The 17,721-nt window shown below is 32.2% G+C and overlaps 1 protein-coding gene across 1 annotated transcript; it reads left to right on the forward strand.

The window, feature by feature from the left end:
• The first annotated feature begins 13,711 nt into the window (after positions 1-13,711).
• On the forward strand, positions 13,712-15,389 carry LOC120082626 (galactinol synthase 2-like). Its single transcript, XM_039037879.1, has 4 exons — positions 13,712-14,082; positions 14,202-14,522; positions 14,620-14,754; positions 14,853-15,389. Exons 1-4 carry the CDS (start codon positions 13,792-13,794, stop codon positions 15,069-15,071), a joined length of 966 nt encoding a protein of 321 aa, XP_038893807.1. The 5' UTR covers positions 13,712-13,791; the 3' UTR covers positions 15,072-15,389.
• Positions 15,390-17,721: the final 2,332 nt, after the last annotated feature.

The raw sequence follows: 17,721 nt of genomic DNA on the forward strand, positions 1-17,721 counted from the left end.
CAGAGACACACGTCGCTAAGAATGTTGTTATATCCACGTAGTTAAAGGTTTTAGTTGTTGGGTTTTATGTCCTAAAACTCGTGATTTGTAAACAATAAACTCATTATGTAATTTCAATAAAGTTGTATCGAATATATGAATTGCTTATTTCGTTTTAGAAATAAATCCAATAAACTAAAAGATCTATGACTATTACATGAATACTTGAACTTTATGTGGAGACATAAAAGTGGATCAAGTTCGAGTAAATAATCAAATGATCTATAGTATATGAATAAGGTTGGGTGCCTTATTCTGGTAACACTATTGGATGCGGCTCATTCTGTAGTTGTTACATGGAGTTGTAAAGTGCTACAAACGAAGTGGTCTTGATTCGTACATGTAGTGATATGAGGAGTGGGGGCGTCCTGTGCAATGAGTTTGCACAAGATCAGACCACGAATAAGTCACTCTTACTTTATAACGTTGCTTACTATTTAAGACTGATTATTTCAAATCGATGACCTAGGTAACTTGACCTTAATCCTGAGCTAACTATGAACTCCTGTTTATTCGGGATTATCCTTAGATTTGCATAGGTGAGGGTTGGCTCAATAGTGCTGGCTCAATAAGCCTCCCATTTTAGGGGTAAGACTGGGTAGATAGCTGGGGACATAGGGTGCAAGATAGAATTCTCTCCTACCTGCTTTCAAGGATAGTAGAGAGGTTGTTCCCTTAAGTGCTGACTCCGGGTATTGAACAAGGGGCCCCACCCTCTCATTGACCCCTCTCGGTTTGATGATCGGATCACAAACCAATTGTTCATTAGAGGATCAGTAGGACTTAAAGAGCAAAAGATAATCTCGGTGGTAAAACAGTCTATTGACTCAGCCGTTATTACGAACAACTTGTGAAGAGTTAACTTACTAATCATGGTTATATTGAGTGGATACAATATATCTATAGTGAGGGGAGTGCAACTACGAGCTTTAGTGGAATGACCCAGTAGTTAACGAATGAGGGTTAATTCAATGTAAAGAGTTTAGCCAATTAATCTCGGATCATTGGAACCCATGATTTGTAGGTTCACTAAGTCCCCCTACTAGCTCACAAATGGATTAGCCTTAGAGTAGCGTGATAAGTTGATTTGAAACGTTCAAATTAGAATTAAGGGAATTAGTAATTATATGTGATATAATTACACGTTTAATTTTGGAATTAAACGAAATTGGAGAATCCATTAATATTTAAATATGATTTAGATATTAAATTCATGAATAAGGATTCATGGTAATGGAATTGGTGACGAATTAATTTAATATTTGATATTAAATTAATTAAATTAATTAAATTGTTCAATTAATTTATTAATTTTATTAGAAAATTAATTTTGTAAAATTAATAAAATTTCATTTTTTTTTGGTTAAAATGGTTTTTGATTTTGGGAAATCAAAATTAAAAGAAGAAAGTTGGCAATGGAAAAGTTGGATTTTTCCACTTTCAAATTTCAGCAACTCACACATAATTCCATTTCTCTTCAGCTCAATTATTCAAGCATGAGTTGTGATTCATGCAAGGCTGTTAGTTCCACGAAAGTCATGCAATATAAAGCTGGAATTTTGAGTGGAAAGGAGAGAGAGAAATCGTTGCTGAAGCTGAGATTTGTGTTTGAAGAAGTATTCTTCACACTGTGTAAAACCAGTAACCTCCTCTCCAATTCCCCTCGATTCAAGCTTATTTTGAGTCCCACAACTTAATCTAAGGCTCAAAGAGAATAGGAGGGAAGATCTTGCGGTGGTTCACATCCAAAGAAGAAGGAGATTGCAGCTGAAGATCGTGAATCAAAGGTATTTCGAAGGTTAGTGTTGAAGCTCTGTTTTTAACTTATGAGCATGCTTAGTTTGAAGCCAAAATTAATGAATTAGAATGCTTAATGATCTTGTTTTACTTCTGTTGCTTGCTTCCTGAATCCAACATTAGTGACATATTTATTGCTTGCTGTTAAAATACTACTTTTGCGTCACTAAATGCACACCTTTAGCAACACATTCTTTGTCACTATTTGTCTTATACAGTGACTCTAATTATTCGTCACTAAAAGTTAACTTTTAGCAACATATAAAACTGTTTCTAAATGTTCATTTGTGGTGATTACAAGTACCTTTTTGCAACATATTTAAGCATCGGTAAAATTAATATTTTGTGCCATTATAAAAACTAGTATTTTAAAATAACGATTTACTGACATTATATAAAACATTGGTAAAAATATTTTATTAAATAAAAAATAATATTTGAATTAATATATAAACTTGTTATAAAATTTTAAAATATAATAATCATTTGAACAAATTATGAATCAACTAATCAATTTATATTTAAACCAATAATTACAAGTGAGGATACACATTTCCAATACTATCATTGAAACAAAATGAAATAATACCAACTTGGCCACAAGTTTACATGACAATTTGTTAATTTTCTAATAAGTGAGTTCAAGTAATATCAACCAAAGTTATCATTATCAGGTTATGTCAACTAAAAGATTAACAAAATTAGTACCACACTAACTATCACAAGTTTGCATAACAAATATTCAACAAAAGGTCTCTGAAGCAAACATCATTTTGAAACAAAAGTATAAAATACCAACTCCAAACTCTTTCCATTTCCATAAAAAATTCAACTTTCGAATTTTGTCCTAAATACCATTGAGACGTCAAATCTGACAAATAAAGAAGTGAAAATGTAAGCACGTGAGAATAAAGAATTGAACAAAACCCATCAAAGTAACTCAAACATAAAAAACCTTAAGCAATGAGCAAGCGAAAGCACAATCATGTTCTAAAACAAATACCAAATCATTACTATACCTTTCAAATTCAAGAAAACTCAATATCATAGAAGCAAAACACATATTCAACGTATGACCATGTATACATTGTCAAAAAAAAAAAAAAAAATCATGAAAGCTCATTTCAAATGGGTATAGGAATAGTACCGTCAAAGTAACTCAAACAAACCAACAACTTAAGTAATAACTTCTTAAATCATACTGAATGGGGACCAATCAAAATGAATATCCTAAATACAATTTGGAGGGGGAAGGGGGGAGGTTAAAAGCACAACCATGTTCTAGAACAAACACCAAACCATTTCTAGACATTGCAAGCAAATATTAAACAAATTATGGAAGCTCTTAAACATTGCAAATACAATTTGGGGGAGGTAGAAGGGTCAAAAGCACAACCATATTCTAAAACAAACATCAAACCATTCCTACACCTTTCGAATTCAAGAAAATTCAATAGTATAGAAGCAAAACACATATTTAATGCATGGCCATGAACACATTGTCAAGAAAATAAATTATGGAAGCTTCTTTCAAAAAGGTATAGGAATAAGTACTATCAAAGTAATTCAAACAAACCAACAACTTAAGCAATGACTTATTAAATCATACTAAAGGGACTAATCAAAGTGAGCATCCTAAATATAATTTGGGGGGGGAGGGAAGGGAGGGGGGGGGGGGGGGGGGTACCAAAAGGCACAACCGTTGGGATTGGTGTCCTAATTCTCCCGAAGTCTCGTAGTTTGTAAACTTTGTACACATTGTTAATAATAAAATAAAAGTTATTTTATTTGCATTTACTTATATCCAATAAACAAAGATCCATGGTTTTTGTATATAAACTTAAGCATATATATGAGATATATAAGTGGATCATGCCTTAAGTAATAACCTAAAAGGTTTGTAGTATAAGGATTAAAGGAGGGATACTTTATCCTTATGACACTACGGATACGACCCACTCTGTAGAGGTTTACAAGTGTTGTGAACTACTTCAGATGGTCTGATCCTGACCATTTATGTGGAGACATGCGAGCGGGGGTGTTCTATACAAAGAGTTTGTATAAGACTGAACGACGAAATGATTCGTCTCTTTATATAACGCCGTTGATACTTGAGACTTACATCTCACTTAAACGACCATAAGTGACATGATCTTAGTCCTAAGTGTTTTGGGAACTTCCTACCTTTGAGAGTGGTCCTTTGATTAGTATGAGTGAGAGTGGCCATATTGCCAACTTAATAAGCCTACCTTTTTGGGGATTTTTCTGATTGAAGAGCTGGGAACTCAGTTACACAAGACGAAATTCACTTCTTCCCCGAAACAAGGGTGATTGCTCCCTTACGAGCTGATTCTGGGTATTGAACATAGTGACCACATCCTCTCTTTTGAAGAGAGGACCTAATCATAGTAGGACTATGACTTATTGTTCATTAGAGGAATCACTGGTACTTAAGGAGTTAGATGTAACTATAGGGACAAAACGGTAAATTGGCCCAGTTGTACTTACGAGCGATCTGTGAAGAGTTATCGCACTGTTGATTGGTTGATGTGGACACAGAAATATATCTGTAGTGAGGAGAGTGCAATTGTCGGTCTTTAGTGGAGTGTCTGGCAGTTAATGGATGGTGGATCCCATGACTAAAGAGTTTAGTCAGTTATTCACGTACTATTGGAGCTTCGAGCTACAGGTCCATAAGGTCCCCTTGGTAGCTCAATGGATTCAAGTTGAGAATCAGTTCTTGGAGTTAGTTTGAAGTGTTCATACAAGAGAAAATTCAATTATATATGATATAATTGATGTGATGTATGAGATACATCAAGTGGAGGATTAATATAAATATGATTTATATTAAGTACCATAAAATAGAAAAAAAACTATGGTTTGTATGTTTCATGTGATGAAATATTAAAACTATAGGTTATAAATATAATACGGTAAGTTGGTTATCATATTTATTTATAATATATTAATTAGATGATAATTAGTTTCTTTTTCTCTAATAATCGATTGAGTGGGAGGTTATTGGTGGTTTTATGGTAACCGTGAGATGAAAGAAAAAATGATTTCCTAAATTTAGGAGTTGCCTCATTCGGAAAAAACTCACTGATAAGTTATCTGAAAGTTTTTCACTAAGCGATAGCTGTGCAGAGACTAAACGATCGTAGAGCTTTGACTATACGATAGTCATTCAGTTGATCGTAGCTACATGATTGTGTGGCTTTGTCTATACGATAGGCTGCCATTTACTAAACGATCGAGCACATTGTCTATACGATAGACAACTTCCTATCTCCCACTTGCTTGATCGTCTACACGATCGTTGTCCTTCTGTCTCTTCCTCAAACCAAGATCATACAGAGCCCACAACTTCTGGATTCTCACATCGAGAATACCAAGGTAACTATTGTGGTGGTGTCCTCACTCACTTCGTGATTCGAGTAGGACTCGATTGGGTTTGTAGAGGTTGTTCGTTGTGTTTGTTGTGTTCGTGCTATTGGTAGCAGTTTGTTCGTTACATTCGTGTTGCTGTGGACGCTTGTAGATTGATTGAAGGATTCTTGCAGAATGTTTCTTCAAAGGTATGCATACTCTATCCCTTGATACTCTTGTCAGCATGTTGTAATTTTGTGTTGTGCATGACCTGTTAGTTTCTGTTCTTGTACCATAATTGTTTATGGTCAATTTGAATAGAATTTGGAATAATCCTTCCGCTACTCGTGGAAATCCTCATGCTTGATTTTCGTCACAACCATGTTCTAAAACAAATACCAAACAATTTAGTACTTCCAAACATTTATATCAAGAACTCAAACGATAAAAAAGCTTTGAGCAATAACATAGCAAAAATTAATCTATGACTACCATAACTGCATGATAGTCATAGAAATTCAATTATATTAAATTTGCATATACTAATCTAATCCAACACTTCTTATCAAACTAGAATTTTAAACAAAACACCTACTTGACTTGTAGAAATTACCTGTTCATTGTTATTAAATTGATATGAACTCCTTTCTATGTTAGATGTAACTTCTTGACTTGGCAATATTCTTAAGATTTCTTCAATTGTGGCTTGTTGAAATTCGACTATACTTTGTAAATGTGAAATCTATGCATTTGTTTCTTTTGCATTTTGATAACTTGCTTCATTTCTAGCATTTCTTGGTCTTGGTCCCCAACCCTGTCCTTTCACATGCCCTGACCTTTTACCCAACACTTGTTCATATATTTCTCTTTCCAGAAGAGGTTCACCCATTTCTTGTGATGAAATAGTTTTTAATGCCACCATTTTATCCTATAACATAATTACGTAATAGTATTAATATGTTGTAGAATAAGAAAAATAATAATGATAAACACACAATTTCACTTACATATTTCATTTTTACCTTATTCACCCACCCCTTCTTTGCATTACAATGAGTGTGTTGAAATAAGTCAATCTCACTTAACTCTATACCCTCTTCTTTCTAAATGATATATCCAAAGTTATAAGATTGACAAGTACTTAGTAGGGTACAAAAATGATGACATATCTTTTTCGCGTATGCCATAAAAATTTCACAGTCTCACCTCTATGAGTGAATGGAAGAGCAGCTTGAGCCATAGTTTTGCTTTGAAAATACGCTTAAAATGTCTCTTTCCCATCTATCACATAAATGAGCCCAATCTGAATCTCGTGTCGCTTGTTTGTCGTGGTGTTTTCGTGCTTCAACTAGAGAGTTGTACTGTTTATAGGTTTTGTGGAGTGAACAACGAAAATCTCTATGTAGTACACTCATCTTGTGATTAAGTAATCTTGTACCAAGGGATCATTCAAGTCTAGAATAAAGTAATTCCAACATTAATGGACAAAACGAGTTAGTTTCTATTTGATCTAAAATAAACATTTTATTTTTTGAAAAGTAAACTTAAATAGCTTACCAAAAGTCTTTCTACTATCTCTCTTTTCACCTATTTGGAGACATCTGATCAATGTTCATAATCAAGAGGTACTATTGCACGTACCTCTTTTCCAATCTGAGAGTTCAATTTGGACGAGTCCTTACAAACCAATTTTCTATCTTCGAGTTCAATGTTAATAGCAATGCAACCATTATCTTTGACATATTTCTAAGTCTAGTCACTCCTCGCCCTTTTGTTTTAGTAATGGAACCTGCATGAGAAATATCAATATTAATACATCTAATGTTATAGGAAGCTAGAAGATTTATTCATAGAAATGAACATATACCCTAAACACTTGAATTTATCGACCTAAATTCTTGCTCACTAGTAGCATCCTCATTATTATTGTTTGTTTGGTTGGTTAACTTTTAGAAATTGATGGAAAATTGATTGGCTATAGATAGTAACAAAATATATATTAATCAATAGAAATTTTACACAAAAAATCACCTGAATATGTGTGGATTCTTTGAAAATAAGTGGCTTGTGGTTTGTTGAAGGTGAAAATTGTCGAAAAGATGTGTGAGTTTTGAAATCAAGGTTAAATGTGCATCAATTGATAGAAATACCACACAAAAATACCTGAAAATGAACGGGTTCTTTGCAAACGGGGTCCTATTCGTGTTCGCTGGAGTTTCATTATGTGTAGTTGCATTCTATCCAAATCCTATGCAACAGCTCGTCTAATCGCGTCAGAGAGGGTCACCCTGTCTGTTTAGGTGTAGTAGGTATGGTCACCATCCGTCTGTTTGTGTTCCTCTATTCACAGTGCAGCAATCGTCGGGGCAAGTATGGTCGCCGTTTGTTCAGGTGCAGCAGTCCGTCCGTTCGCCAATAGTGAGGTTAAGTGTAGAGGGAGGGAAAGAGTGAGAGATTGGAGAGTGGAAAGAGGGAGTGGGTCGAAAATGGAAGGGGAGAAAATGGAAGTGGGAAAATAATAGGAAGGAAGAAAGAGAGAGGAAAAAAAACCTTATTTTTTTTATTTTTTTTTTATAAAATTAAATATATTTAGTGACACCTTCCTATGTTTCTAAAAGTATTCAATATTTAGTAGTGCTAGTAGTCACATTGCTAATTCTTTTAGTGACGTTGATTTAAGTACGTTGCGAATAATGAACTTTTTATGACATTTTTACAAGGTGTCACTATAAATTAGTTTTTAGTGACCAAAATTGCATACACAGCTAAAAGTTTGTCACTAGTAATCAATTTCTTGTAATGATTCTCAATAATTTGTTAAAAGTTAGGAGTAGATTATCATTTTAACAAATCTCTTAGTTCATGGATGATTTGTACAAATTCCCCTTATATTTAACACAATTTTAGCCCTTAAGCAAAATGAAACAATAATAATAATAAATTGTAGCTATCAAATGTTGTTCAAGTTTGACATTCAAGGTCAATTCTCACTTTAGCCAATTCATTTTAAGTGGTGTCAATTTACACGAGTTAGTTTAATTAGACTAATTTATAAATTATTTGGCAAACTTTGCAACATTTTAACAACCATTAATTTATTGCTCAACATGCTATTGATATATATTTTTGTGTTCACTAGGTAATTAGACATTTAATTAAGGATAGACAATTGAGCATACCACATTTTTTAATTAAATATTATTTTTTATTTTTCTTTGAAAATTTAGGCATTTTTTTATTAAACAAGTATATACACAAATAAAATTTCAAAAATGGAAAGAATATATTTTTACAAAATAATGATAAACATAAAATATATGATAAATTCAATGAAAAAAATTGAAATTCTAAAAAATTGAGGAAAAATAATAAATATTTCAATATAAAAGAATAAGTAAAGCTGGTTAATAATAAGAAATAAATGTACTAAAATAATAATAAGAAGAAGGAAAAGAAAAATTATTTTAAATAACAAAACTGCTAAAAGTATTTATAAATAATAGCAAATATGATAGATCGTGATAAACTACCATTTGTGTCTATCATGACATAAATTGACAAAGATAGTATTCTATCACTATCTATCTGGTCTATCGCAGTTGTCGTAAATATTTTGATTCATTTTTCTATATTTAAAAACAACCCTAATTAGTCTTTATCTAACTATATTAAATGTGGGTAGTAAGAGAGGACGTAGTGTAAAAAATTGCAACCCCACACACCTTTAAAAGAAATCCCGACCAAATGCTTTTTTTTTTTTAAAAAAAATAATTTCGTCTCTCCTTAAGAAAAAGGAATTCAAAATATCAAATAAACTAACAATGAAAAAAACCAAGGAAGTAAAAAGATTGATACAAAATAAAAACTTGAGTTAAAGTGATAGTCCTCTAGAAAGCAAAAAATTTATTTTCCTTCATCATGTCTATCATCATCGTTACATTTTTGTTTTCATATAACACAAAAGAAAAAAAAAAAACCCAAACGAGTAAAAAGAAAAATACAATTTTCTTATTAATCACCAATCCCAAAAAAAAAAAAAAAAAGCCTACGACAAAATAAATTTACATTTTAGTACCTAAATAAACCGCATTCCTATATATCTTTAAGTGCCACTAGGACACAACCATTCGGTTTGGCACTACTCTTCAAGATTAAAAAAAAACAAAAAAAAAAAGGTCAATACACATGAAATTTATCAAATTTCAGAATGTCTTTTTAATTTATAAAAAAATGTCATTACACATGATTTATAAAAAATGTATTCCACCCCTATAAATTAAATAGGACAGTACACACCTAGCCATTTATACAAGCTTAAATAATATAAAAAATTAATGTCTTCTTAATTTAAATAGTGAAAATTGATAGATTCGATATATTACTTTAGTTCAATTGGATTTTAACTTTGTCCATCTATTTTTTTATTTTTATTTTTATATCTCTTTCCTTATTTTTAAATTTAATGTAAACAATTTATCCTTTACACATAATAAATAGTCTATTAAATCAGAATATATATTTTGCCCTACGCTTTATGTTATAAAGATTTTAATCTTATTAATTGTAAATTGGTTTAAGGCTATTACAAAATTATCATTGTTTCTTTCATTACTTTTAAAATAATATCAAATATTACTATTTTAAATGGATAAAAAGATTATTGTATTCCGTACTAAATTTTCACATTAAAAAATTATGTCTAAAAAATTTCATAGAATAATATACTATATATATATATATATATATTATATATATATATATATATTATATATATATATATCTATATTTATTGTAGTTTCTCAAATTTGTTCTATAAATTTTAAAATGTTTCTAACAATAAATTAAATGTTTAATAAATAATGATTTTTTTCTTTAAAATGAAAAACGGAAACTAGAAACAAGTAATGAAACATTATTAAACAAGTTCATGAAAAGGAAGTGAACGATTTAAATGTTCAAAGACTAAAATGAGATTTTAAATTTAAGTAGTTATACTGAATGATTTTCTAAATGCTAGGTGGCTCCAATAGATCATAAATTTATATTACACTTAAATTTTTTAAGAATAATATTTGAGTACATTTCAAGATGTGTTTATCTCGTGCATTCTATTCTCATTATACATAAAAAATAATTAAAATATTTTAGAAAGATACATAAGAAGAATTTATGACGTGGTGAATTATGATTGGATAATGTAATGAGATACACCAAAGTACTTTTTCAAATCTTAATTTGTCTTATTTCAGTTTTCATCTTTCAAAATAACAATTTTAAAGTTAATATGTATATTATGATTGGATATTTTGAGTGGTCAAACTATAACGCCCGGATCCTTACACATTATGATCCGACCGCTACGACATGCATACTTAGACTTTTCTATCATGAGATGAGTTCTGGTAAAAATTTCAAAGAACATATCTAAATTTTATTAATTAGATAGAAAAACTATATAAAAAGTTTATTTATCAAAACACCGGGATCCATAAAACATTAGCGTGGTGGTACAAAAATGCATATGCTTATGATAGTGAGTTTGATGGTTGGCCATTGAGCGACGTCCAATTTTGCCATCTACACTATGTCCTTACCTACAAAGTCTATAAAAATATAGGATGAGTATATAATATACCCAGTAAGTAGTTCTTACGTAGGGTAGTGACCAAATGCACAATCACAAGCAACATGTCATGAAAACATATGGTTGGGACCGAAAACGTATAATAACATGTGGTGGTCAGTTATGCTTCCAACATAAATCTCTCCGCCCTGATAGGAAGATGAGGACCTAAACGAAAACTAACCCATATGATGATTGGCGGGTCATGCAGTCAGTAGGGCCAGAGTCGCATCCAACATCAACCATTAGCATAAACGTAATATTAGACTAGAGGGGTGCAACCATACATGCCCTGCCAGCCCTGAAAGCATAAATTTTTCCGCTCTGATAGGAAAATGAGGACTTAAGCGGAAACTAACCCATCTGATGATTAGCGGGTCATACAGTCAGTAGGGCTAGAGTCGCATCCAACATCAACCATTAGCATAAACATAAGATTAGACTGGAAGCATAACTTACTACTAATTAAAACTTGATTTTAACATAATCGTGAACAAACATAATGCATAGGGTCCCTTGTAGAGAAACGTATTTTAAACATGTAATGCAATATAACAATTAACATAATCATGCAACATAATAAAGGTACACTACCATAGAACATTTAAAGAGAGGGTGAGATAAACTACTTACTGTGATCTAGTTATTCCTTATTATTCTTTATGATTTGATCAGTAGAGCTTTCCCTTTTTAAACTAGAAGGAAATTTGGGCAGTACCTTACCCGAGCTTTTCTCTTTTAGCCTCACAGAACTTCCTCACTCACACTTACTCTTTCACACGATTCTTTGTTACTAAGATTTGTTTGAGAATGGGTTAAATCTTCGACAAAGGGTCCTATTTATAGTAGTTTTCAGCTATTCTCAGTGTGACAAATCATCCTACAGGTGGCTTCTTTAAAATTACTTAGGGTTTAAGGATTCCTCTCAATAAGACACCTAATTCTTGGCTAACGTTTGCCCTTACGTCATCATTCTTTGTTTGTATTCAATTTTAGGGTTTTTCTATGTATAATCTATAAGATCGTGGCCAAATTCAACGTATAATCCATGCTTCTGTCCAAATCTCGCTCTCTTTGTTCTCAGAATCTCGCTCTCGCCAGCTTTCTCTCTGTTTTGGCTCTCGCGATTCTCGCTCTCGCTCTCGCCAGCTTTCTCGCTCCCGCTCCCGCTCCCGCTCCCGCTCTCGCTCTCGCTCTTGCTCTTGTTCTCGCTCCCGCTCTCGCTCTCGTTTTCGGTCTCGCTCTCGCTCCCGCTCCTCCGCTCTTTCCTACTGTCTCGCTAAGAATCTCGCTCTTTTTACTCTCGCTCTCTCCAATGTTCTCTCTAATCTCGCTAGTTTTCACGCATGGTTGCCTTCACTGCTTGTGGATTCCACTTCCTCTTTTTAACTCTTTCAAATTTTAAGAGTATATGGGCATTCACCTCTAATTCTTCCAATGAGTAGTGTCCAAACAAAAGTTATCTACTGCCCATTGTCTCTTGAATTGGCTATCGTCCAATCTTCCAACTAATCCTCCCTGATTCTGCTCCTTTATTCATTATTTTTGGATAATGAATAAATTTCCAATTTCCAATTATTCATTTTTCTTCTTCTTCTAAATTTCCACCCCTTTAAATAAAATTTCGTCCTGCTTAATATTTGACATTTAATTTCTTGTATACGTACAAATCTGGGTCGTTACACAAACACTTCATTTTTTTTTTCAAAATTACTTATATATTTTCAAAATTAAATACTTAAAAAGTTAAATCAAACCACCCAAATTTAGGCTCCGTTTGATAACCATTTTAAAATTAAATTTATTTTCTCCTCATTTCTTATAATAATTTACATCTTTGAAATCTTAGCCAAATTTCAAAAACAAAAACAAGTTTTTAAAAGTTATTTTTTTAGTTTTTAAAATTTGGCATAGTTTTTTAAACTATTGGTAAAAAGTAGACAATAAAATAAAAAATTTAGATGTAAAAGTAGTATCTATAGACTTAATCTTCAAAAACAAAAAATCTAAAACTAAGACCCCGTCTGATAACCATTTTGTTTTCTGTTTTTGTCTTTGAAAATTATGTCTATGGATACTACCTTTAGTTCTAAAATTCTTACTTTATTATCTACTTTTTATCGATGGTTTAAAAAAGTACTTTTCAGTTTCAAAATTCAAGCCAAATTTTAAGAATTAAAAAAGTAGCTTTCAAAAAGTTGGTTTTGTTTTCGAAATTTGACTAAGAATTCAACCATTGTACTTAACAAAAATGTAAATTTTTATAAACAATATGGATGAAATAAACTTAATTTAAAAAAAATAATAATAATAAATAGTTATCAAACAATGCCTAAATAATTACTAAACGAGACCTTAACGTGTTAAACACTGATTTTGATCTCAAAAGTGGATGCTTCCATGAAGACCACTAAAAAGAATAAAAATTAAAAAAAAAGAAAAGAAATACAAAAATAGTAAAAGTGATGACGTAAGTAGACATTAAAAGAAAATAAAAATAATAATAAAATGAGCCCTTTATCTTCAAAGCGCTAAGGAAGCTTCAAAGCAAATGCATTAATGCATGGTCTTTGTAGCAAAAAAAAAAAAAAAAAAAGGAAGAAGAAAACATTAAAGAGGACACCCGTAATTAATTGCTTCGTTAATGTAACAGGCGCAATCTCAGCCGTCCATTTCTATCCACAACATCACAGATCAATATAAAAAGAAAAAAGAAAAAACCAAACCAAACCAGACCAAACCAAACCCACCGTCGAAATCCACAACCCTTCATCCTCCCACCGTTAGATCATTCCTTTCACCACACGTACGGTCAGATTCCCTAAAAAAAATTAAAGGGAAAAAATCCCCTTAAAATTGCCTATAAAAGGGGCATCCATCCACTCTACCGCTTAAGTTTGTGATAAGCAAGAACGTAACAAAACAACAGTTTGTTTAGTAAGAAAAAAAGAAATTTAGGAATGGCTCCTGAATTATTGAGCGGTGGTAAGAGAGGATATGTAACGTTTTTGGCTGGGAATGGTGATTATGTGAAGGGAGTGGTGGGGCTGGCCAAGGGGTTGCGCAAAGTCAAGGCTAAGTATCCCTTGGTGGTGGCGGTTCTGCCGGACGTGCCGGAGGAGCACCGGGAATTGCTGAGGTGGCAGGGGTGTCTTGTCAAAGAGATCCAACCTGTTCACCCACCTCACAATCACACCCACTTTGCTATGGCTTACTATGTCATCAACTACTCCAAACTAAGGATTTGGGAGGTACCTTCTTACTTCTTTATGTCTTTTTCGTATCAAAAGTCGCTTTGGTTTTATCGATTTATATATATATATATATATATATATATATTTGTATGAAAGGGGAAATGAATTGTGTGCAGTTTGTGGAGTATAAGAAGATGATATATTTGGATGGGGACATTCAAGTGATGGAGAATATAGATCATCTATTCGAGATGGAGGACTCGTTCTTTTACGCAGTGATGGATTGTTTCTGCGAGCAGACATGGAGCCACACGGCGCAGCATAAGATTGGGTATTGCCAGCAAAGGCCGAATGAGGTTGAATGGCCTTCCCAGTTAGGCCCCAAGCCTCCTCTTTACTTCAACGCCGGCATGTTCGTTTATGAGCCCAATTTGAGCACTTACCATTCTCTCCTCTCCACTCTCAACCTTACCCCTCCCACCCCTTTCGCCGAACAGGTTTCTTTTCTTTTCCTTTTTCTCTTTGACCAATACTTAGTTGCAACTTAATAAATGTTAAATAATTAATTTTGGTGTGTTTTTCATTATTTGGCAGGACTTTTTGAACATGTTCTTCAAGGAGAAATACAAGCCAATTCCACCGGTTTACAACCTGGTGATGGCGATGCTATGGCGCCATCCAGAAAACGTGGAGCTCGACAAAGTCAAGGTGGTTCACTACTGCGCTGCCGTAAGTATTATATTATTGTAACAACAATAATTCATAGTTTAATCCATTTCGTTTTGATGATATTTAGTAATTGATTAACTAATGATTTTGTCCTGTAGGGTTCGAAGCCATGGAGGTACACAGGCAAGGAGGAGAACATGGAGAGGGAAGACGTAAAGATGCTCGTCAAGAAATGGTGGGAAATTTACGACGACGAGACCCTCGACTTCATCAACTATAAGACCGATGATGGTGATACCAATGCCCGACAGCCTTTCCTAGCGGCACTGTCGGAAGCTGGACTCGTTCATTACCACACTGCCCCATCCGCAGCTTAATTTGATGTTTGAGCTTGACTTAATAACATTCATATAAAATATACGAACATATTATTGGTATAATATGTGTATCTTGTTAATTATTTTTTTTTCCAATATGAGCATAGTTCAGTTTGAACTAATGTTAAGTTTGTATTAATGAGAGATTGTTGTTATGGTAGGGAATTATTAATATGAGAGTTTTAATATGTAAATTAGAGTGCTTTGGGAGGATTTTATGTATTACTTTTCTTTTGTAACCGTTGGGGGTTCTTTATTTTTAAATTTATTTATGTATTTGTATATAAAATATGTACAACAAATTTTATTTCAAGCTAAGATGTGTTCTTTTATGAGCTAATTCGAAAAAGTTTCTTTTCCTCTCTCTCAATATTGAGTATAGCTAGTTATTTTCAAAATCAAGTTTTCGAAGGCATGATAACACAATTAGAAAATTAGCATGGATGATTCAAAAATTAAGTCTAGAATGTTAAATGATTCCATGTTTAAAAAAATTGTCAAATGACTTTCTGTTGATGTTACATATGAATCAAGTTACAAATTTATCATTTTGTTTTCTCTTTCCTTTTTCTTCGATGCGATTTTTTTTTTCTTCTCTCCATTCTTCTTCTTCGACGCATTTCCACCTTTCTCCTTGTTTAATGACTGAGCACGACCTTCGTTCTATGGTGCTGACGATCGATGCTCATTCATTCCTCAACAAAATCGGGTTGAAATTGATGACTTTCCTCCGATCTGGCCAAAATCGACGATTCTCCTCCATTTCATACTTAGATTTGGCAAAAAATCGACAATCTTCCTCCATTCCATCTCTCAATGAGAGGGGGAAACCCATTTTGTGGTGACATGTGCTCTGCGGTGCGTGATCTCAAATTATACGTTCGCTAATGGATCATCATCGAGAGCGCAAGTTGGACTCTTCCACATGCATAAGTTTATTTTGATAATTTCACTCGAATTTGATGTCAATAAATGATCATTTGACATTTTTTTTTTATAATTTGAATATGAAATTTACGACGAATTTTTAGGTCTTTGTACAATTTTTCCAAGACAATTTGATTTGATTAGGAAGCATGAAAATTTAAACAATCTTTACTTAAAAAAAGTGAGTGTTGAGTAAATAATTGGATCGATTTGAAAAGAATAAAAAAAAAGGTAATGTAACCCTTATGTTTTACTTTGCCCGACAAATTGATATGCTATGAATCAAGTCCCATCATTGGGCTTAAATGCTTAAGGTTGGCCCAAGCCCAACATTTTCTAAGGTCAAAGCTCATTGGCTTGCTTCAATTCATTTTTAAACAATTAGACTACCGATTTGTGGTTAATTTTTAAACTTTAATGTTATATTTTGTTGTATAAATTTATTGTCTATCCATATAAACTATAGTTTGATGTTATTGAAGTCGTTAACGAGGTATAAATATTCTATTTTATTGTATTGCTAATATATATAAGTAGATATATTAATTTAATCATACTAGAGTATATATCGAGGTCATATAGACAAAATCATTACACATCTATTTTTATACACAAGTATTTACAATGTAAGCTAGATTCTTCATTGCTTCTATTCCTTCTTTGCCTTTGTTAATATCAATATGTATATTTTTTATCGATCGGATATCAAATATTAATAAGTTTTTAAGGGTGATTTTAATATTTCTAAGATAAAAAAATAAAGGAGATTGACATCTATGATTTACCAAAATAATTTTAAAACAAAGATATAGTTACGGAGAGTAACCAATAAAGAGATTATGAACCTGTGTAAATCGATGATTTTAAGAAGTAAAGGGTGTGAGAATACAAAACAATACGAATTTTTCATTATTGATATTTATTCTTAGCTATATAATACAATTTTCCTATTCGATTTAGATATAAACCTTTGATGAGTTCTTGAGTTGATTTGGATTGGTTCTTTAGACAAATCCATTTGAATTGTATGTGATCCTATTCATTAGATATCCTAAAGGCTTGATTCAATATAATAATATATTATCAATTTATTATTGTTATTATTTTTCGGTTGAGAATAACAAATAAAAAACATAACATTAGGGAACAACATTTTTTTTTTTAAAAAAAAAATCTTGATCGACAAGCTCAAGAGCCAACTAAGAAATTTACATGTCCAGAGAAGAGAGCAAGTTCATTGATGACATTCAAAACTCCATGAAATTCACAACTCCACTTCTCGCCCCAAATATTCTCTTTAATGATTTGTTAGTTGTTTCAATGTCCTCATCATGAATGCTTCGACATTGATGACCAAAATATACCTTTTAGAAAATAATTTTATATCTAGAGTGATTTTGAAATGTTTACGGTTATTTTTGCTATTTTTAAAGTCACTTAAAAATAATTTTAGTCCTTCAAATTTAATTTTAATATTACGAAAGTTAAATTTATTCCTTATAGTTATCGACATCAAGAAAATAGTTATACCCTATTTCAAATGTGAGGTGCATATCTATTGGAATAAATTGACTTTTTAATTTGAAAATTCAACAAAAACGGAAGATAACGCTCAAAATCCAAAATGTCACAAAAAATAAGCAAATATCATGTTTTTTGAACATTTAAAATCTTACACACGAGATATGGTAAACTGTCCATGTATAATATAATTACATAGCAT

Source organism: Benincasa hispida, chromosome 8 (genome assembly GCF_009727055.1).
Source record: "Benincasa hispida cultivar B227 chromosome 8, ASM972705v1, whole genome shotgun sequence".
Lineage (NCBI taxonomy): Eukaryota > Viridiplantae > Streptophyta > Magnoliopsida > Cucurbitales > Cucurbitaceae > Benincasa > Benincasa hispida.

Coding starts and splice junctions, on each gene's coding strand:
- LOC120082626 (XM_039037879.1), top strand. CDS start 13,792: ATGGCTCCTGAATTATTGAGCGGTGGTAAGAGAGGATATGTAACGTTT. Junction 14,523..14,619: donor CCACCCCTTTCGCCGAACAG/GTTTCTTTTCTT, acceptor ATTATTTGGCAG/GACTTTTTGAACATGTTCTT. Junction 14,755..14,852: donor TGGTTCACTACTGCGCTGCC/GTAAGTATTATA, acceptor TTTGTCCTGTAG/GGTTCGAAGCCATGGAGGTA.